The 20618-nt window shown below is 50.8% G+C and overlaps 3 protein-coding genes and 1 long non-coding RNA gene across 7 annotated transcripts; 2 read left to right on the top strand and 2 right to left on the bottom strand.

Annotated features, from left to right (window-relative positions):
- The first annotated feature begins 6 nt into the window (after positions 1 to 6).
- PITHD1 (PITH domain containing 1) lies at positions 7 to 7470 on the top strand. Its single transcript, XM_006196761.3, has 6 exons — positions 7 to 307; positions 973 to 1016; positions 1398 to 1475; positions 4959 to 5063; positions 5741 to 5849; positions 6518 to 7470. The coding sequence occupies exons 1-6, from the start codon at positions 110 to 112 to the stop codon at positions 6617 to 6619; spliced, it is 636 nt and encodes a 211-aa protein (XP_006196823.2). The 5' UTR covers positions 7 to 109; the 3' UTR covers positions 6620 to 7470.
- A 1790-nt stretch (positions 7471 to 9260) lies between these two features.
- LYPLA2 (lysophospholipase 2) lies at positions 9261 to 13944 on the top strand. The gene is made up of 10 exons (XM_006196763.4): positions 9261 to 9632; positions 11067 to 11170; positions 11439 to 11470; positions 11597 to 11662; positions 12140 to 12187; positions 12277 to 12347; positions 12490 to 12563; positions 12645 to 12746; positions 12819 to 12992; positions 13078 to 13944. The coding sequence occupies exons 2-10, from the start codon at positions 11093 to 11095 to the stop codon at positions 13126 to 13128; spliced, it is 696 nt and encodes a 231-aa protein (XP_006196825.1). The 5' UTR covers positions 9261 to 9632; positions 11067 to 11092; the 3' UTR covers positions 13129 to 13944.
- Positions 10338 to 11986, bottom strand: LOC140700768 (uncharacterized). Its single transcript, XR_012079409.1, has 2 exons — positions 11905 to 11986; positions 10338 to 10562 (listed from the first exon to the last, which is right to left on the bottom strand). It is a non-coding gene; the product is annotated as an uncharacterized lncRNA (long non-coding RNA).
- Positions 13945 to 13997: 53 nt separating the features above from the next.
- Positions 13998 to 18632, bottom strand: GALE (UDP-galactose-4-epimerase). 4 transcript variants are annotated; one of them, XM_006196765.4, is made up of 11 exons: positions 18490 to 18632; positions 16664 to 16882; positions 16398 to 16513; positions 16200 to 16313; positions 15817 to 15993; positions 15432 to 15545; positions 15276 to 15342; positions 15099 to 15184; positions 14908 to 14985; positions 14537 to 14651; positions 13998 to 14375 (listed from the first exon to the last, which is right to left on the bottom strand). In XM_006196765.4, the coding sequence occupies exons 2-11, from the start codon at positions 16782 to 16784 to the stop codon at positions 14317 to 14319; spliced, it is 1047 nt and encodes a 348-aa protein (XP_006196827.1). In that variant the 5' UTR covers positions 16785 to 16882; positions 18490 to 18632; the 3' UTR covers positions 13998 to 14316. The 4 variants fall into 4 exon arrangements, with proteins under 4 accessions (XP_006196827.1, XP_015095182.1, XP_072831232.1 ...); XM_015239696.3 differs by lacking the exon at positions 14537 to 14651; XM_072975131.1 differs by lacking the exon at positions 16200 to 16313.
- Between the last annotated feature and the right edge of the window lie 1986 nt (positions 18633 to 20618).

The raw sequence follows: 20618 nt of genomic DNA, 5'->3' as shown, positions 1-20618 counted from the left end.
CCTTTTACGACGCGGCGGCCGCAGCGCGCTTGGCGGCCGGAGCGAAACCAGCTAGGCGCGGGCGGCGGCGGCGGCAGGGCTGAGGGGACGCGAGGGCGGCGGCGTCGCCATGTCGCACGGCCACAGCCACGGCGGGGGCGGCTGCCGCTGCGCCGCCGAACGGGAGGAGCCGCCGGAGCAGCGCGGCCTGGCCTACGGCCTGTACCTGCGCATCGACCTGGAGCGGCTGCAGTGTCTCAACGAGAGCCGCGAGGGCAGCGGCCGCGGCGTCTTCAAGCCGTGGGAGGAGCGGACCGACCGCTCCAAGGTGGGCCTCTTGGGGGCAGGGGCGGGCAGGTGGGCGGGTGAGGCGGGGACCCGCGTGAGGCCTCAGGCCTCCCGTCTGCTCTGTCAGCCTCATTCTCGAAGTTAAAAATAACCACGGCCCGATTGCCAAGCGCTTTCCCCTGCCCGTCTCCTGCCAGCCTTTTGAGAGGCGGACAGGGTCGAGTGTCCCCATTTTGCAGATAGACGAACTGAGGCCCAGAGACGGAAAGGGGCGTTTTGGCTTTACGCGGCCAACGTTCAGTTCCAGGGCTGCTGAGGGTAGTGAGGAAGGATGGCCAGGAGGGCGTTTCCCTTACCGTTTGCCCACTAGTCCCAATGGCTGCCTGATCACTTATCACCTGATGAAGACCAAAGACCAGAGACTTCCAGCCTAGGGAGATGAAGCACTTTACCCTATCTAGAACATCTACCATTTTGGGGTCACAGAGCCATTTGAAAGCTGTGGACCGAATAGGCACAAATCTTTGCATACAATTTCAGGAGGCTAGTCGGCCCTGGAAGTTAATAAGTGCTGGAAAACCGAGGGAGGTTGACTGTTTATTTGCATTGCACTCCAGTTGTAGAACAGGGTGGAAGATGCCTGAAATTATAGGCTCTCAGCAAATATTTGTTGCTTTCTTCTCCCCCACCCCTCATCCCCTCCAGTTTGTTGAAAGTGATGCAGATGAAGAGCTTCTGTTTAATATTCCGTAAGTATCTCCTTGGTGCTTGCCTCAGGCTAATAGATACCCAGTCACATTATCAGGATTCATTCTTTGGTTGTGTCAAGAGCACACATCTGTTTCTAGAAATTGAATAAATTACTGTGGTGGGTGTGAGGAGGAAAGCATCCTGGCTTTCTTGATGCAGACTGAAGAACGATGTATTTGTCAAAAGATAACTGAGAAGTCGAGGTAAATTTCTTAGAACTGCAGAATGCCAGAGGCAGACAGGATTGTAGAAATTATCTAGTACCAGTCTGACACATGAGTAAACTGAAGCCCAAAAAGGGAAAGGGTCTTGCCCAGGGTCACACAGCTCAGCAGAGATTCAAACCCAGGTTGACACCTCTCTCTTTTCCATTCTGGCAGATTTACAGGCAATGTCAAGCTCAAAGGCATCATTATAATGGGAGAAGATGATGACTCACACCCCTCTGAGATGAGACTGTAAGTGGCAAGGGTTCAGGCCCTCAAGAATCCCCTATTTCTTTTATCTCTTTAGTATCACTTTAATCCAGAATAATACAGTTTTTTTCTTTGTACTGGGTTAACCGTTGCCTCCCTCTCTTAAGGAAAAATCTTGTGCTTGTTCTGTGTCAGAATTTACTTAACTCTTCCTGAATTGACATTTTTAGATTAAGCATCTTTAGGGCCAACAACTTGTCTCTCTTCAAAGTGCTTGCTATGGCACCATTAATTCCAAGAGCATCCTATAAATGCCAATTTGTTGATGACTTTGCAGTTTTCTTAATAATCCAGCCACAGATCCCAAATGATCTTTATGGATTCTACTCTTGGGGTTAGCTTCAACATTTTCCCTTGCAGTTTCAGATAGTTATGATCTTTCTTTTTGTTTTGTTGAGATGGAATTACTCCATCTGAGTTTGCCTGGCCTTTAGTTAGCAAAGTTCTATATACCTCTTTTGACACTGAATCTGTTGACACCAGAGCTAGTAGTCCCTTTTTGACAACTTGCCTTTTTCCAGCATAGCTTTTCTAAAAGAAGGGGAAATTGATTTTGAGTGCTAAAGAAACAAATATCAAAAGAACCTTACATAAAAAAAAATTTCTTGTGAAGACATACAGATGGCCAATAGGCACATGAAAAGATAGATGCTCAACATCGCAAATTATTAGAGAAATGCAAATCAGAACTACAATGAGGTATTACCTCACACTGGTCAAATGGCCATCATTAAAAAGTACACAACAATAAATGCTGGAGAGAGTGTGGAGAAAAGGGAACCTTCCTGTACTGTTGGTGGGAATGTAATTTGGTGCAGCCACTATGGAAAACATTATGAGATCCTCAAAAAACTAAAAATAGAGTTACCATATGATTCAGCAGTCCCATACCTGGGTGTATATCTGGGAAAAAAAAACTCTTAATTTGAAAAGATACATGTACCTCCATGTTCATAGTAGCCAAGGCATGGAAGCAACCTAAATGTCCATCAACAGATGGTTGAATAAAGATGTGGGGGGGGGTGTGGGTGTGGGTGTGTGTGTGTACACATACACAATGCAATACTACTCAGCTGTAAAAAAGAATGAAATAATGCTATTTGCAGCAACACGGATGGACCTAGAGATTATCATACTAAGTGAAATACAAAGACAGAGAAAAATGAGTATCATATGATATTACTTATATGTGGAATCTAAAAAATGATAAAAATGAACTTATTTACAAAACAGACTCACAGACATAAAAAACAAACTTGTGGTTACTAAAGGGGAAAGTGGGGAGAGGGATAAATTAAGAGTTTGGGACTAGCAGATACAAACTACTGTATATAAAATAGATAAACAACCAGGTCCTACTGTATAGCACAAGAAACTGTATTCAACATCTTGTAATAACTCATAATGAAAAAGAATATATGCATAATTGAATCACTGTGCTGTACACCGGAGACTAACACAACATTGTTAATCAATTATACTTAAATAAAAAAATTTTTTTCTTATAAAAATTTGATCAACTGAAATGAGAGATTTAAGAAATGGACATTATTTTTGAATGTTAAAAACATGAATTTGAAAGCAAATTCACATATTTAATCATTTTAAAGAAACGGTACGTTTGAGTTGATGCTTTTGGAGATTCATTTACTTGGGAGATGGATTGTCTGGAGAAGACTGGACATCCATGTTGCATTGTGGTTAAGAGCAGGCTCTGGAATAAACTGCTCAGGTTCAAATTCTGGCTGTGCTATTTGCTAGCTGCATGACTTTGGGCATTACTTCTCTATATCTTAATTTTTTCATTTGTAAAATGGCAATAATAATAGTCTGGACCTCTTAAGATTGTGGAGAGAAATGAACTATAACATGTAAAGAATGTAGAATAAACCTGAAACATAGTAAGTGCCTAGTTTTCGAAAAGCAGATGCAAATACTTACATAGCCCTGAGTTCTAAGCCCTTTGCATATGTTATACTTTATTGAATCTAAGATGTCATTGATTGTAAAATGCACCATTAATAAAGAAAAAAATAGTGCCTGTTCAACTATGACGTGTCATTGACACATCCAGAAAAGTTAAATTGAGACTTAAATCTATGAAATTTGAACACAGACTAGGTGTTAGATGATATTAAAGAATCACTGTTAATTGTTGATAGTATCTTAGGTGTTTTTGTTTTTTCTAAGAAGTCCTTACTCTGTAGATATATATGCGGAAGTATTTATGAGTAAAATGATGTGAGTGAAATGATTTATGAGTGAAATGATGAGTTTGATATGGGATTGCTTTAAAATATCAAGCACAAACAAAATGGGCCTGATAGGCAAATTGGCATAGTGTTGATTATTGAAGCTGAGTAGTAAGTATATGGAGATTCATTATATTTTCCTCTCTAGTTTTGTATGTTTGAAATTTTCTGTAGTAAAATTTTTTAACATATCTGTCTCTTAGAGTTGACTTAATTTAATGTCTACATCATCTATGTGGGATATGTACTATTACTATCCCCACAGATGAGGAACTAAGAGACAGAGAGGTTAAATCACTTGCGCAAAATCACATAGCTGGTAAGTAACAGAGCAAGGTTTTAAGCCTGGGAAGTCTGGCCCCAGAGACACTGCTTTTAACTACAGTGTTACACTGCCTCTCATAATGCTGCTCATAAATGTTCACTGCTGTTGTTATTATTCTGTGCATCATTCTTAAAATCACTTTGAAGCAAACATTTGCCTTCTTAAATTACATGCGTTTTACTGCAGCTAATGCCTAGGCCCCTCCCATGTGGGTGTGTTAATAAAACATGCTAGAGTTTGGGGAATGTGGCTCGGTCCTTTAGAGTCTGTGAGTTATGAAGGAGACAGCTGTTTCTTAGATATGTCTTTGAAAATTTTTTTCTTCACTAGCAGTTTTACTTGATTTTCCAAATCTCATTGTGAGCTTGCAGACTTTTGTGCTCTTTTCAAAATGAAAATCCCCAAATTGTATTTTTTAAGAATTGTACAATGACTCAGTATATAGGGTAATTTTGAACACAAAAAATGCTTGAGCATTGGGTTACCTGATCTTATCTCTTAACTGTTTAATATGTTTATGCCAAAGTATTTTTCCCCCATGAGTAAGCTGTTTTATTTAACCTCCTCAGCTTGGTCTGAATGTGCTGAGTTGCTTATTTTCTCCATGCATTTGCTGCATGTGACCTAGTTTGAGCTATCTCTTTGTGTACTGCTTCTCATGTGATCTTAACCCACTCAGAGATGCCATTGGCTTACGTTGCAGTTCTCAGCTCTTTTCTTGTTGAATTAAAGATATTTGTATATAAATGCCAGTAAAATGCCATTTCCAAAATGTGATCTTCTTTTGACAGAACTGAGGAGAGAGTTGAGGCATCAGTAGAAAGTTTTGAGAAATTGAAAAATGTGATAGCGCACATTTAAAATTTTTTCTTCCCTTTCCTTTCTCAGATACAAGAACATTCCACAGATGTCCTTTGACGATACAGACAGGGAGCCAGATCAGACCTTTAGTCTGAACCGGGATCTTACAGGAGAATTAGAGTATGCTACGAAGTAAGCATTTGACCTCTCTTCCACTCTCTGGCTTCTTCCAAGAATAGCAGGCACTCCCTCATTTGCAATGAGCTTCTGTTAATTAGCACTTACTGGGCTTCCAGTTTGTTTTTGGCCCATCTCCTGCTCTCTTAGCATCAGAAACAAGTTAAAACAGCGGAGGAGGCTTGATCCTAGGGTTGGTCAAATTTTGGCAGAGATGGAGTGCAAGCCACAGACTTGTTAACCTGTAAGCAGTTGGCAGATGGAATGAGCTCATAGGATGGCCTTAGGAAAGATAATTTCAGAATTCCTCTTTGCATAGTGGGCTTGCAGCAGGCCAAGTTACACGTGACCACCTTATCTCCTCACTAGTTATTTTTCCTACTGAGCTTGCTTTTGAATTCCTGCGTGGTCATATAGCATTTCTCATTCCTGTCTCTTGAGGGCAGGGGCATTGTTGATTTCTTTTTCTGTCCCTGTTGCCTTGGGCAGAATCTGGCAGATGCTTAGTAAATGTTCACTGTATTAATTGCTTGTCCAGAGAAGAAGAATGAGACATAAGACCTCAAGAATGTCCTCTGACATTTGCCTGGGTTTTACAACAAGTTGGAGCTGGAATTGTCATTTTTGACATGGTGGTGAGCTTCTCATTGAATTCTGATTGTTGTCTTCTCTCCCCACTCTTCATCCTCTAGAATTTCTCGTTTTTCAAATGTCTATCATCTCTCAATTCATATTTCAAAAAACTTTGGAGCTGATACCACGAAGGTCTTTTATATTGGCCTGAGAGGAGAATGGACTGAGGTAAGATGGGGTTGGAAATGTTGCCCCCTCCAGTGTAGGTACATGTGTATGTATATAGCTGCATGCTGTGGTTGTTGGAGGTTGGAGTTTAAGGAAAGGAAAAAGAGCCAGTAAGACGCTGACTGCTCCCAGTCTCTCTATAATTTTTCTTGGTTTCATCACTGTAAACTGTCTGTTTCATTTGACAAGTATTAGGAATTTTAAGGGGGTTGATATCAATTCAGTTTTTCACCTTGAAATTCTTTCCTTCATTCAACATTGTTGATAACCTTTCTTGTTCCAGGCACCAGAGATAGATGATAAACGAGATAGACAAGGGGGGTGTATAACTCAAGTGGTAGAGCGCATGCTTAGCATGTACGAGGCCCTAGGTTCAATCCCCAGTACCACCTCTAAAAATAAATAATAAAGCCTAATTACCTTAAAAAAAAAAAAAGAAAAAAGATAGACAAGGTCTTCTGATAGTGCCTCCATTGTAGTAGCAGAATGAATCTTCTCAGTTATGGGATGAATCATTGACTTGATCTTGTCCAGGCTTCTCAGGATAAAAAGTATCAGAACGGAGAAGAGATTAGATGACAATTTCTAGAAATGAACCTGAATAAGGACTACTCCTTTGTGTGGCCTGGGAAATGGCCAGCTGACCCAGCCTCTCCATTTTCTTGCAGCTTCGCCGACATGAGGTGACCATCTGCAATTATGAAGCGTCAGCCAACCCAGCCGACCACAGGGTCCATCAGGTTACCCCGCAGACACACTTTATTTCCTAAGGGCTGGCCAAGGCTCCCACAGAAGCGTTGTGTCAGTGAAGATGTACGACATCCTGTTGGGAAGGACAAAGAGAGATGGGGCTCCAGAGAGAGTTGGCTCCCACAGCCTCTGCCAAGCTTGTCTTTGCGGCTTGCTGCAGAAACCTGGCCCATGGAAGACACCACGCCACCGGAAAGGGTTGTGCTGGTGCTGAGGGACAATCGTGGTTCTCTGGGGTCCTGCAGAAATTGGGTCTTGGGCTGGTCAGCATCTGGCAGTCATGGATAATGCTCGCCTTTCCAGTTAATGTGGCCATAGGATCCCAAGTGTCTTGTTGCTTTGTGGCAGGATTTTTGTGTGATTTGTGTTTTTTTTAAAAAATAGAAACTATTCCTGGGCTGCCGTAAACTTTCTGAAGTCTCAGCATTGTGTTTGTACTAACCATCAGGAGGGTCTCCAACTAGAAATACTTGTCCCTGCTTGCTCCTTCTCCCTGTCATCATACAGCATTCTTGTCAGGTTGCCTAGCTTGGAGTTGTCTGTCATGCAGTAGTGTCCCATGGTTACGGCTAGAAGAGCAGGAATCTCCTAATGATGGTTAATAGCTTGAGGAGAAGGTCTTTTTTTTTTTCTACTGCCCAGGTAAGCAGTCTGAGGAGAGCATGGGCTTCATGTCTGTGTTTGTGGGTATCCTGCTCGGGGTAAAATTGGGACTTAGGTAAGATTCCCCTTGGGACATCCTTAATGTTTATTAGCTTCTAACTAGTGTTGTAAGCCCAGTGGCAGAATTTGAAGATCTCAGTTCTTCCATTCATGGCTTTTTAATTCACTGTGACTAATAAGCTTCCTAATAAATCCTTGCCAGACTTAACGTTTGTATATTCTTTTGAGTTCTTGGTAGTACTTATGAAACTTCTACTTTACTGGGAATTGTGTAGAACTTTGAAATTTGTTGTTGTTGTTTTGGATTAGGTAGATCACACTTGTCACAGTTACATGGAGACTAGATCAGTTTCTCTAGGAAAGGTCAGGCTTAATTCTGTACCGTAGGCTAAAAACATTCCTACACCTACCCACCCACATTTTGTAAAGAGGAAGGTGAGGTTAAAAACCTTTTATTCCATTTCTCATGTAAGGAAGTAACTTGCGGGGTGACATTTACAAAAATAAGGGAGAACAGATTCTGGAGCTCATCAGAAGAAACAGTGGTGAGGGAAGTAAGTTAGCAGCACATACAGCCTGAACGTAGACCCAAGACTTTGGACTTAAGTTTTGAAAATCAGTACAGCAACTGGAGAGAATTTAAGTATCTAAAAAGAGAGGATTTGAAATGGTCAGTTTTCTCTCCCTTGCAGAAAACAGAAACACTTGTTAATGGGAATTAGTGTTGAATTTGGTCCTCTTAAGAGAATTCCTCTGAGGAATTGGCTCACACTCTTGTTAGGAGGATATGCCCACTGTTTCTCCAGCCTGTTCTGAGGAAACCCTGTCACCACTAAGCTTTGTGGAGCCTCAAAATTTCTAAAATGCAGCCTGAAATCAACCAGAACGCAAACGTAATTCTTGATGCATTAAAGGTCCTACTCCTCCGCCATAGCCTCTTTATTTCATTTGGATCATTTTGGAGATAAAAATAAGGGCTACATTTTAATTTGGAGTTGGGGGAAATACAGTTAGAAATCTTATACTAGCTCTTCATTAATTTCACTGATTAAAGCGTTACTCACAGCCTCGGACTGAGCCTCTGAATTTGAGCTTCAATGAAGAATTTTCTCGAAGTGCCACATTGTCTCAGGTGACTGGAGGCTCAGGAGGAATTGTTTATTCTTCTGTTTTCCTACTCAGGTATTGGTGTTTCAGGCTGTCTCTCTGACCTGCTAAGCACTTAAGACCAAACTGCCTCTTAACCTGGGAAAAAGTGCTTTGTTGAGCTTCCAAGTTTTCTGTTTTCTTTTAGTTCAAAGAAAAACTAGTGTAGGTTACTCTGGGCAAATGAATCCTAAGCTGCTGAGGGATGAGCATGACTCACATCCTCTTTGCGGATGCCCACAGGCTTTCAGGGACATGGTCCTGCAACTCAGTTTATCTCCCCTTCCAGCCTTTATGTGGACCGAGCCCCATGCCACTTTACCAGTGCAGCAAGGAGCTAAGTGTGACTCAGTGACCAAATGAAACCCTTTTTGTTAACACCTGGAGCCCACTGAAGGTGGTATTTTGTGCACTGTTTGTATGACATTGCTTGCTGAGGGCAGAGCTAAGACAATACTTCCGATTCCTGTCCAGTTGTCCTGGATACTTGCTGATGCCAGTGTTCTTTTTTCCCAGGGCCCTTTTTAGAGTCATTATGTCCTCACGCTGATTTTACACTGTATAAAGCATTTCCACATGACCCCGTTTGAACCTAATAGTAAAGCTGTGAAGTTGGCAGGGTGGTTTTTATCACTATTTTATAGCTCAAGAAGCAGGTGCAGAGGCAGCATTACAGTGTAATCCTGAGACTGGTTTACTTTGCTTCCCTAAGCCTCAGTTTCCTCATCTTTAAATAAGCAGGAAGACTAGATGGTCTCTAAGGATCTTTTCAGCTGAGTGTAGGACTATACTTGTGATCCTGGAACAGGGCATGAAAGCCAGCAGTGGATACCCAAGACCATGGGTGTTTACTAATGAAGTGGGGTCTATAGGTGGGAAACTATGCTAGGGTGAGCCTTCAGGATAGAATTCCTCCAGGAGGCGCATGGGTGGTGGCAGGAAGTGGGAGTCACGGATGCACTGTCTAGATTCTGCAGGTGACTCCGTGACTTAATGACGGGGAGTGGCCCCACCGCATCCAACATGGCAGCTCTTATTTGAAGAAACCCGGACGCCCACTTCCGGGTTCCGTACGGCTGGCCAGGCTACTTCCGGCAGCGCGATGGCTGGTTTCCCGGGACTCGAACGGAAGTTCCGGCGGGGGCGGTCGAGGGGGAAGAGTGTGTGTCTGTGCGGGAGAAAGGAGAATCGCCCGAGAGGTCTCGAAACCCCCAGGGAGTGGAGGTACCTTGGTCCGGGGCCAGCAGGCCGAGGGTGGGCACTGGGGGAGGGGGCGTCGGCCCACCGCGAGGGTCCTGGCGAGTGGGGAGGGGCAGCCGCAGTCTTGAGGGATGGGGGTGGGGAGTGAGGTGCGGAGAGGCGCTGGCCAGTCTTGGGGACCTTAGGGGTGGAGACGGGGAAGAAGTTGGGGTCCGGGGATGATGAGAGGGACTTAGGGTCGGAAGTGGAAGATCCCATTGTGGGGCGGGGGCTCTCCGGGGTCAAAGGTAGAACGCCTCTTTGTTGGCAGGGTCCAGGGTCAGGATAGAAAATGTCACTGTGGCGAGGACGATCCTAGGTCAGAACAGAAGTTCCCACTGTGGGGAGTGGTAGACCCTGAATCAGGGTGGAAGTTTTTACTGTGAGAGGCAGGGGGAGACTCCAGGTCAGAGGCGAAGGCACCACTCTTAAGAGGAGGGACCTGGAGTAAGAGGTGGAAGTCGCCCAGTGGGGAAGGAGAATAATCTCAGCTTAGGGCGAAAGATGCGCTCCTGTGTGGGAAGAGGAGCCTCAGGGTCAGAGGTGGGGGATCCTACTGTGAAGGGGGCCAGTTGGGGTCTGAGAGGGAAGGTGGGAGGGGTGGGTGCTGCTAAGAGGGGTAGGCACTTAGGAGCAGGTAGCAGAAGCTTCCGGAGAGTTTGGAGGATGCTAAGAATGGGGAGGAGCCAGCCAGTTTGACATTCTTTTGTGTTGTTGGGAGTCCCAGAGCATGGTGGAGCTGGGGGACTTATTTGGAGAGTCAGTGGGCAGCAGCAGCAGCAGCAGGTAGCCCCATTCGGTGGAGCATGAGGCACCATTTAGGGGGTGAGTGGTGGACCAGTTCATGTGCCTTCTGGGGACATGTGCAGCTCCAGGAATGGCTGAGCCAGAAACTGCTGTCAAGGCTGATGGGTGCTGGATGGGAGAGAAGTTGGAGAAAATGTGTGTAGGGTAGGAGGTAGGGGCTGGAAACATATTTCCCTAGCATTTTTCTCCCCTTCCTTTTCCAGTAGGGCCCAGAGTTGGGGAGGAGGGGACCCGAGGGCCCTAGAGAAGAGGGATGATTGGAGCAGGGAGAGGATGCAGTTACTGCTAGTGTTACGTAGGGAGGAGGCAGCAGGGGGTGCCCTGGCTTGCCTCCCCTGTGGCCCCTAAGCGGTGCCTCTGCCCATTTCCAGGCTGGATGGTGGGCCAGAACGTGGGCCACTCGGGTGGCTGCCTTTGCTTTTCAGCCCTGGAATGGAGGCAGACTTCCTGCCTGCCTGGACCCAGGACTTCTTGCTCAGCTTTTCTTTGTGCGCAGGACAGAACCCAGGTTGCTCTTGGGGGCTGATCGCTTGGGTTTGAGGCTCGGCTCTTGTGTCAGGATTCTGTCCCCTGCCTGGTCTTGCTCTTGACCACAACCCTGAATTTGCACAGGCCCCAGCCGTGGAGCCCTGCAGTGTATGTGTGGTAACACCATGTCTCTGCCCCTGCTCACCGATGCTGCCACTGTGTCTGGAGCTGAGCGGGAAACGGCTGCGGTAAGGTTCCTCTCCTACCCACGCAGCCCCCAGGCCAGCTGGGGAACTGGCTGGAGGGGGTGTGGGGAAAAGGGAGGTGGCAGTGATGAGAGGGGAGCAGCCTGAAGCTGGGAGGCAGGGGGTTAATCACCTGTTTGGCTGCTACCTCACTTCTCCCTCCAGGCCTTTGGGGGTGAGGGAGGGGTGGCCAGGGGTTGGAGGACAGAGTGAAGTGAAAGTGGCAGAAGGATGATGACTGCCTTCTTCCCCATCTCTGATCCTTTTACAGGTTATTTTTTTACATGGACTTGGAGACACAGGGTGAGTGAGCTGGGGAGGGGGTGTTGCTGAGGAGGTGGGAATGGCCCAGTGGGCAGGACTGGAGAGGCCTGTGCCCTCCCTGGCTCCCTCTCCACATCGGTGCCTTTTCTCCCTTCCCTCCTACAGACACAGCTGGGCTGACGCCCTCTCCACCATCCGGCTCCCTCACGTCAAATACATCTGTCCCCATGCGTGAGTGACGCCCCAGCAACAGAGGGGCTAAGGAGGGGGGTGGTCTTGTAGTCCCAGGCCTGTTTTCTCCTGCCAGCTGCATCCTGGGGCCTGCGGCCTGGGCCCAGGGCAGTGAGAAGTGCCATTTTCAGCCTTCATTCCTGTGGAGCCCCCAGGAATGGGGTCCAGCCCCCAGATCAAGGCCTCCTAGACCTGAGACTCCTAGAGCCAGCACCCTCCGTACCCCTTCCCCAAATACTCACCGAGCTGGAACCCCGTCACACCAAGTGCTGGACTCTGCTTCTTCATAGCTGCTGCCGCTGCTGCCCCAACCACAGCCTCCAGCCCCACGTGGCAGGTTGCCTGGCAACACCTTAAACACAGGCCCTGCCTGCTGGGAGGGTTCCCCGGGGGGCTGCCCTGCCCCCTCCTGGGCTCTCTGCTGTGGCTTCCTTCTCCCTCCTGAGCATGATGGTCCTTCTTGCTGTCCCTCTCCAGACCTCGGATCCCTGTGACACTCAACATGAAGATGGTGATGCCCTCCTGGTGAGTTTGGGGAGGGGAATAGGAGCTGAGGAAGCTCCCCGTGGCTGGCTGGAGACTTCCAGTAGCTGCCAACGCCTCTGCTCTTCCAGGTTTGACCTGATGGGGCTGAGTCCAGATGCCCCAGAGGACGAGGCTGGCATCAAGAAGGCAGCAGAGAACAGTAAGGCCCCAGCCCCTCCTCAGCATCCTCCCTCTCCCCCTCGGTCCCCCCAGGAAAGTGCTGGGCAGTACCTCTGTCTAGTTCCCTTCCCTGGGTGCCTCTAGCAGCTTTCCCTGCACCCAGTCATGCCCCCTCCCCCCAGTCAAGGCCTTGATTGAGCATGAGATGAAGAATGGGATCCCTGCCAATCGGATCGTCCTGGGAGGCTTTTCACAGGTGAGGGGAGAGAGGGGGGTGGGGGTGGGTGGTGGGAGCTGAACTGTGCCCTCATGACTCCTCATTCTCTCCTTCCTCCAGGGTGGGGCCCTATCCCTCTATACAGCCCTCACCTGCCCCCACCCTCTGGCTGGCATTGTGGCTTTGAGCTGTTGGCTGCCTCTGCACCGGGCCTTTCCCCAGGTGAGTGTCTCCTCAGGGCTTGGGGATTGTGCCTAAGCGCTGTCTTTGCCCTGAGTCCTGTCTGGCCCACAGGCAGCCAACGGCAGTGCCAAGGACCTGGCCATCCTTCAGTGCCATGGGGAGCTGGACCCCATGGTTCCTGTACGGTTTGGGGCCCTGACAGCTGAGAAGCTCCGGTCTGTTGTCACACCCGCCAGGGTCCAGTTCAAGACCTACCCGGGGGTCATGCACAGCTCCTGTCCTCAGGTCAGTGGTGAAGGGCTACTTCCCACTCCCGCCCTCTCCCTCCTCTCTGCAGCCAGGAGCCTCTCACAATCCCCCTCACCCCCAGGAGATGGCAGCTGTGAAGGAGTTTCTTGAGAAGTTGCTGCCTCCTGTCTAACCAGAGTTGCTGGTCTCCAGCGCAGTCCCCGAGCTCACGGGGGACCCAGCACTCACGGCACCATCTTGGATCTGAGCCGGTCGAGCCCCTTTCTCCCCCTCCTGCACCCATCCTTTTCCCACAGGCCTCTGGGGCAGGCAAGCTAGGGCCTGGCTAGGCCTTCCTTCCTGGCTTCAGCCACCTGGCTGTCTGCAGCAGGGGGTGGGCTGCTTTCTTCTCCCATTTCCCTGGAGGTGGGGCCCCCCCAGCAGCAGTATTGGAGGGGCTGTAGGCAGCGGGAGAAAGGGGCCCAGCCGCTGACCCACTCACTCAGGACCTCACTCACTAGCCCCGCTTTGGGCCCCCTCCTGTGACCTCAGGGTTTGGCCCGTGGGGCCCTCACAGGCCCCACTTATTACCCCCTCCCCTCAATTGATTCTGCCCAGATAATCGTGTCTCTCCTGCCTCCACTCCAGCTGCTTCTCAATCATGAATGTGGCCATGGCCCGGGCCCCCCTGCTGCTGTGGGCTACCTGCCCCCCGGGCAGGAGTGCTGGTGAGCGGGCAGAGTCCTTGGAGGGGGCCTTCCCTCAGCTGTTCTGACTTGGGGGCTGGGCCCTGCCTCCCCGTTACCCTCCTCCCTGCAGGCCTGGAGCCTGCAGGGCTGGACTGAGGCTCAAGGCCTCCCCCAGCTGTCTCACCCACGTTGTCCCCACTCTAGGGCCGGGGGAAGGTGGGGAGGACTTGTGTCTGGTCTTCTGTCTCCATGTAGTTTTGGGTGTTTTTCTTGTTGTGTCCTGGATTCCGATAAAATTAAAGAAATTGTGTCAACTCTCAGGCCTGAATGATTCTATCCAGTGGGTAGAGAGTGACCATGTGCAAGAACCTGCTCCAGTGTAAGGAAAGTTTTTATTTTAAATACTTAGGAAAGCTCCTTTGTAGCAGTATAAATTAGTGCCTGGGAGGAGGGTGTCATGTGTGTCTCAGCCCTGCTTCCCGCACTCACTCTTGGTGGTCTTCGTGGGTTCCTGGACCCTGTGAAATAGACTCCTGACACCTGGTAACTGGAGCCCCTGGCCTCATGCCTGGTGGGCTGAGTGTGCCCAGCTGGGGCCTGAGGTAGGGGAGGCGCTGAGGCCCCTGGGTTCCTGTCAGAGGCTGGAGAGCAGGCAGTTGTTTCTCTTTCTTCTGGTCCACGTCGGGGAGGGGTCAGGCCTGCGTGCTGAAGCCGGAAGGGTTCTGCTTCTGCCAGCGCCACAGATCTTCACCTGCGACAACGCAAGGTCAGGTGTCCACGCTGGAATGCAGGGCCCGTGCCACCTCGGGCAGCCCAGGGTGGGCATTCTCAGACTCTGACAGCTCTTTCCTATCCCCTCTCTCTCTCCCAGGGGTGAGCAGCACAGGGTCAGGGGGTGGGGACGGCACTCACACATCCTGTCCAGCCCTAAGGCTGCTGTCCAGCCCAGCTCCTTGAGGGCCAGGCTGGGGTTGGCGTAACAGGCAGCCACATCACCTTCCCGCCGTGCCACCACCTTGTACGGGATCTGCAGGAGAGGGAGCGGGGGTAGCTTCGCTGAGCCAGCCCTGGCCTCACCCACTGAGTTGGTGACCACGCTGTTAGGAAACAGGTATGGAGCAGGATCTCGCTTTCAGGCTTCAAGTCCTAAGGCAGCGTGAGTGGACAGGACAGTGCTGGGATGTCTGTCAGGTAGGTTAGTGGGAGGGGCCCAGCTTCGCTGTTGCTGCAAGTCAGGTGGGCTGGGCTGGGCTGGGCTGGGCTGGGGTGGACTGCCAGCCTACCTTCTTCCCGGAGGCCTTCTCCATGGCGCGGACCATCTGTAGCACCGAATAGCCCGTGCCCGTGCCCAGGTTGTAGATCTGCCCAGGAGAGAATGGGGGTTGTGGAGGGGGCTGGACTTAACACCCCTCTGGCTCCACTTATCCAGGGACCCGTCACCCTCCCCTCCCTCGATCCTCCATTCTCTCCCTACCCGGCAGCCACACTGCTCCTTCAGCTTCCTCAAGGCCGCGATGTGGCCCTTGGCCAGGTCCACAACATGGATATAATCCCGGACGCCTGCAGAAGAGGAGGTTGTTGGGTGGAGGGGCTCAATACAGTTTCTGTCTTGCCTCAGTCTCCCTCCTGGCTCCCCCTGGTCCTGGCTCACCTGTGCCATCCTCCGTGTCATAGTCATTGCCAAAGACATTCAGTGCCTCCCGTCGCCCAATCGCCACCTGGGGTGGAGGTCAGGTTAGTTGTTCCCAGGCCCTTGGCACTAGCTGTACCCCTCTGCCCTAGGGCTACCTGCCGCCTTCTCTCTTACCTGGGAGACATAGGGCATGAGGTTATTGGGGATGCCCTGGGGGTCCTCGCCAATGCAGCCCGAGGCGTGGGCGCCGATGGGGTTGAAATACCGCAGCAGCACTGCGTTCCAGGCCTGTGGGACACCAGTCAGATCTGGGTAGGGGTCCCAGCTGAATCTAGAGCCCTTTTACCAGAGCTCCCCACCCTCCCATGCCTGTTCTCTAAAGGAGCAGGGGATGGACACCCCCCGCCCACATATGCTGTGACCTTGTGCAAGTCACTGCCGCTTCCTGAGGCCTCGCCTCCTCCCCAGTGGGCTTACTCAGGATCCCATCCTCAGGCTCATGGGAGTGCTGTGAGGGGCCCATGAGCTGCACGAGGGCTGAGTCAGAGGGGGTCCTCACCTTATCTGCCTGGCACAGGTCCCGGATCATTTCTTCGATGAAGAACTTGGATTTGCCATAGGGGTTGGTACAGCCACCTGTGGGGTGGGCCTCGTCCAGGGGCAGGTACTGGGGGTTCCCATACACGGTGGCTGAGCTGCTGAACACCAAATTCTTCACCCCGTGGGCCTTCATGATCTGCCCGTGGAGGGGAGGTGTCAGTGGCCTCTGCCTCACACGTTTTCCCTGCCCCCCTATGCCTTCACAGTGGGGGCTGAGGTGTGGGCACCCCCACTACAGAAGGGGGATTGAGGCTGAGCGGTAAAGACCGTCCAAGATGACCCAGCCTGGGCCCTGCCTGACGAGGGGTTGTCCAGAGTCTGTGCTCCTTCCCCACATCTCACCTCCAGAAGCTGGATGGTTCCTGTCAGGTTAACTCTGTAATAATCCAGAGGCTTCTGCACTGATTCGCCCACAGCCTTAAGCCCAGCAAAGTGGATGACCGCCATAAAGCTGTGCTGCAGGGGTGGGAAGCTAGGGTCAGAGGTTGCTCACAGGCCTGGCCCTCGACAGTGCCTTCTACCTGCCTGCCAAGCGCTTACCTTCTTAAAGAGACACTGTAGGGCTGCCTGGTCCAAGATGTCCATCTCCTCAAACTCCACAGAGCGGCCCGTCAGCTCCTGAACCCGCCGCAGGCTCTCAGGCATGGAGCCCCCTCCTGGTTGGCACATGGAGGCCATCAAAATTGGAGGAGATAGAGTCCTCAGTTCCCAAGGGATTGGCTGGACTTATACCCCTTGGAGGTGGAGGCAGAACCTAGGATTTTCCTTCCATCCCCTAGTGGAGCCCCAGCCCCTCCAATGCTCACCACGAATGGCATTGTGGAAGTTGTCGATGACCACAGGCGAATAGCCCGCCTCCAGCAGCTCTAGCACTGTGTGGCTGCCGATGTAACCAGCCCCGCCTGTTACTAGCACCTTCTCTGCCATCTTGCCTGGCCCAGGACAGTTTCAGAGGTGGCCGAGGCTGCCCGCTCAGGGCCTCCTTTGAATTGGAGTCTGGCCTTCGAGGGAGGCAGTGGTGTGTCCTGGTTAACAGAGTGGGTCCGGAGTCAGCCCTGGTCCACATCTGGATACCATCATTTTCTGGCCTTAGGCCTTGGAGACCACTTATCCTTAATTTGGCCTTAATTTCCATCTCTATAAGATGGAGTTTATAATCGTACTAATATGTGGTAGTGTGAAGGTTAAATGTGATTTTAAAGGACTGCCATCTGGTGCAGGTGGGGTGACTGATGCACAGGTGCCATAATTTCTAGTCCTAATTGCCTGGGGGTTGGGAAGATGGAACCTGAAGCTCCACACTGCCTTCCCCAAGGTGCCTGGGGACTGGACAGTTCTGGACAGAAGGAAACAAGGCAGCAGCACTGGGACTCCAAGAGCCCAGGAAGAGGTTCTAACTGCTCAGACTCAGACCTTCCCAGTCTCTCTGCCATCACTAGGTATAAACTGGCTCCTTGACTTGGTGACTAATTCCTCCTGCTGCAAGCATCCTCCCGACAGCCTCTCCCATGAAGTTCAACTAAGAGAAAGCCAGAAATAAAGTAAATGTCCTCAGGGTGGGGTCCTTTGCCAGGAACGCTGAGCCCAGCTCTGAGGCGGCAGCACTGTGGTCCTGGAGTGGGCCCCAGCCCAGGTCAGCCAGGCTGGTTCAGTCTCTGCCAATGCCACTCCTGGCTTGGAGCTAAGAATCCCACCCAGCTCTAGGCGGCACTTTAGCAGGGTGGTGTAGACGTGGCCTTGGCCCCAGACTCCACTGCCAGGTGTGCACCACCGCCCTGAACAAACTGCGAGCAGAGAAGGGGGAGGGGGGAGGAAGCCCAGACACTGAGGCCTTTCATTCAGGGTGGCCTGGCCGGCAGCCGCCTTCCTCCAAATTGCCTCAGTCCTCTTCTGTGCATCCAGATAAGACCCACTAGACTGAACACCGCTGCTTGTCAGGCTCTGTAATGGGCACTTCTGCATTATTTTTCTGAAATCCCCCAGCATTCTGGTGAAGCAGGCTGTTATTACTGGCACTTTACCAAGAAGGATACTAAGGTCAAACAGGTGAAATAATTTGCCTGAAGTCAAACAGCTGGTGATGGCCGGGCTAAAATAATCTCGAGGCTCAAAGCCCCGCCCCTCACCCCAAGCAGTTCGCCCCCCGCCCCCACTGTTTCCCGCTGGACTCTGCTCCCGGCGCTGAAGCCGCCCCCGCCCCACTGAAGTCCACGCGCTGTGCCTGCCCCCGGAAAGCGGTGGTGAAGGGGCTCCGGGAGACAGGAAGGCTGGCGAGGCCGGCCTCCCTCCAACTGGCGAGATGACCTCGGTCGGCTGTCGCCTCCTCAGTTTTCCCAGTCCGTAAAATGGAGGGGAGGGGGCGCCGGGCCGTAAGCGCCAGAGTGCTCTGAGCCTTCGGCTGGGATTTGGGCCGTGGCTTCAAGGCGACCGAACTAGGAATGCCCCGGCCAGGAATGAATGAACCCCGGCAGCCCCAGTCAAAACAGGCAGAGCTGGGAGCAGCGGGGGCGGGCCCGCCCCGGCAGAACTCTGCCCAGAACGCGGCCCAGCCCCTTGAGAGACTCTCCCTCACTTCCCCCGGACCACCCGGCCCCTTTCGAGCCCGCCCGGCCGCCCCATTCGCCTCCCGAACCTGCTCGGAACCACGCGCCCCTCGCTGCCTCCAGCGGCTCCGCCTCCCGCGACTCGCGTCGGGGACCCTTTAAGAGCCGATGGTCCACCCTGGTCCCGCCTCTTCCACGCCCCTAAGAAACGTGTCAGTCGGGAGACCGCAGTACGGTGCACGCAGAGGACCGAGGGCATTGCGGCTTCAAGACGCCTGCGCGGCACCTCCCTCAGAGGGCGGTGCCGAGCCGTGCAGGGGAGGTCGCAGAGGATGGCGTAGCTGGACTGGGATGCAGGGAGCCTAGCGGCAGAGGTTCGTTCCTTGTTCGGCGCCCCGGGTCCCCGCTCCAGGCGCCAGCGCTCCTCCTGACCCTTGGAAGCAAGCGCTGCACCCTGTGAGATGGGGCTTGTCTACAGATTTTCCACATTTTTTATATCAGCTAAACCCTTCCTTCAGAGGAAGCCGGCATGAAATAAACCACTGCCTGGAACTAAGGCAAAAGGGGCGGCGCCGATGGAAGGGAACGCGTAGCGGGTAGCCCGTGGGCCGCTGTTCTGGGAAGCCTAGTTTGAAAATCCACCAAAGGAGGGAGCTCTGAAACTAAAGCAGGACTTGCAGTGCCCATTGCACCCAGTCTTCAGGCACACAGTGGCCCCCAGCCTCCAGAAATGGTTTGCACCCTGCCTACCATGGTAGGTTGGAAAACAGTGTTAAGTTTTTGTTTACAATAAAGGGAAGGCCTCTTGATTAATTCCAGGTGTTTAACCATGCCTCTTAAGTCTTTTGTCGTGTATAGACAGCTAACTCCACCATCTCATCTAAGTCGAGGACATAAAATAATACGGGACTTAACTATTTTATACTAATAGACCTTTGCCCCGACACTGTTCATAACTTGTCTCTTCTATGGATCCAGATGGCTGCTTCCTTGTTAAAATTCGTCTGCTTCCAGATATTTTAATACATCTTCAGGATATATCTAAATAATGTGGCACTCCCCAAAATGCATACCTCAGAAAAGATTCGGCCCGTATATAAATGATTATCTTTATATCGATGTGTGGCATGGAGAAGCCTGTACATTAGGACATTTGGTCTCATTTACAATTAATAGTCATAATCCTACCCTTCCTCCTTAAACTACTTTCTCTCTAACCTCTTGGTAAAGTTTGTGTCTTCCAGGTTACAACAGTCCCACATCAGATGATGGCTATGCCAGCATTCCAGCCCTACCGCTCTCTGATGCAAAAACAAGGCTGTCATGCCCCTGGGGCCCCTAGGTTAGGCATTCAGAAATTTTTATTCTCTGATAGGCAGGGTCAACACCCTTACTCAGCCCAGAACTAGACTGTCACCCCTCTGTACCCTCATAAAATTATGGGAGTAAAATCTCTGAGGGGAGGATGAGATAGGAAGGAAGGGGGCAGGGTACAGCCATTCAAGAAATAACACAGCAGTTAACACCAAGGTGGCTGAAATTTCAACTCCCAACAGACCTTGAGGCCCAAGATGGATATATGACTTCCACTAGACCCTAAGCTTCATTATATGCCCATTATATTATATTAGCATGGTAAATGACAGTCCCACAGGCGCCATGACAGTTCTGAGGCTAACCATAAAAGGTCAAAAAGTGGGTGGTGGCCCAATTCCTGGGAATCCCTGCCCCTTCCCCAAAGTAGTTGGAATAATCCTCCCATTTGTTAGCATAAGAAATAAACAAGCCCATAAAAACGAATCTCCACACCTCGTGGCTGCTCTCCCTCCTGAGTAAGATGGCCGCACTCTGTGGAGTGTGTATCTGCTTTCACTTTAAACTAAACACCCAAGCCCCACACCCCTACACCTCATGGCCTTTCTCTTGCCTTCTGGAACAGCCTGCACGCTGTGGAGTATGTATCTAAATAAATCTACCTTTACTCAAAAAAAGAAAAAAGAAAAAAGGGCTAGGGAATGATGTGTATGAAGGCATGACATACTGAATGATGAAACCCAAGCAAAGGAAGAAGTGTCCCACTTGTGTCCCACAGCCTGGAGTGCCCACAGGTGGCAGAGCCTGAGGTACAGACAGCTGAGGGCGCCCAGAGCTGCTCCTGCCCGGGCCCAAATCAGGGGAGCAAGTGGCGGCTGCTGCCTGCAGAGGATCCTGTGCAAAA

This window comes from Vicugna pacos, chromosome 13 (genome assembly GCF_048564905.1).
Source record: "Vicugna pacos chromosome 13, VicPac4, whole genome shotgun sequence".
NCBI lineage: Eukaryota > Metazoa > Chordata > Mammalia > Artiodactyla > Camelidae > Vicugna > Vicugna pacos.
The sequence above is the reverse complement of the archived record's forward strand: the minus strand, read 5'-3'. Positions and strand labels throughout refer to the sequence as shown.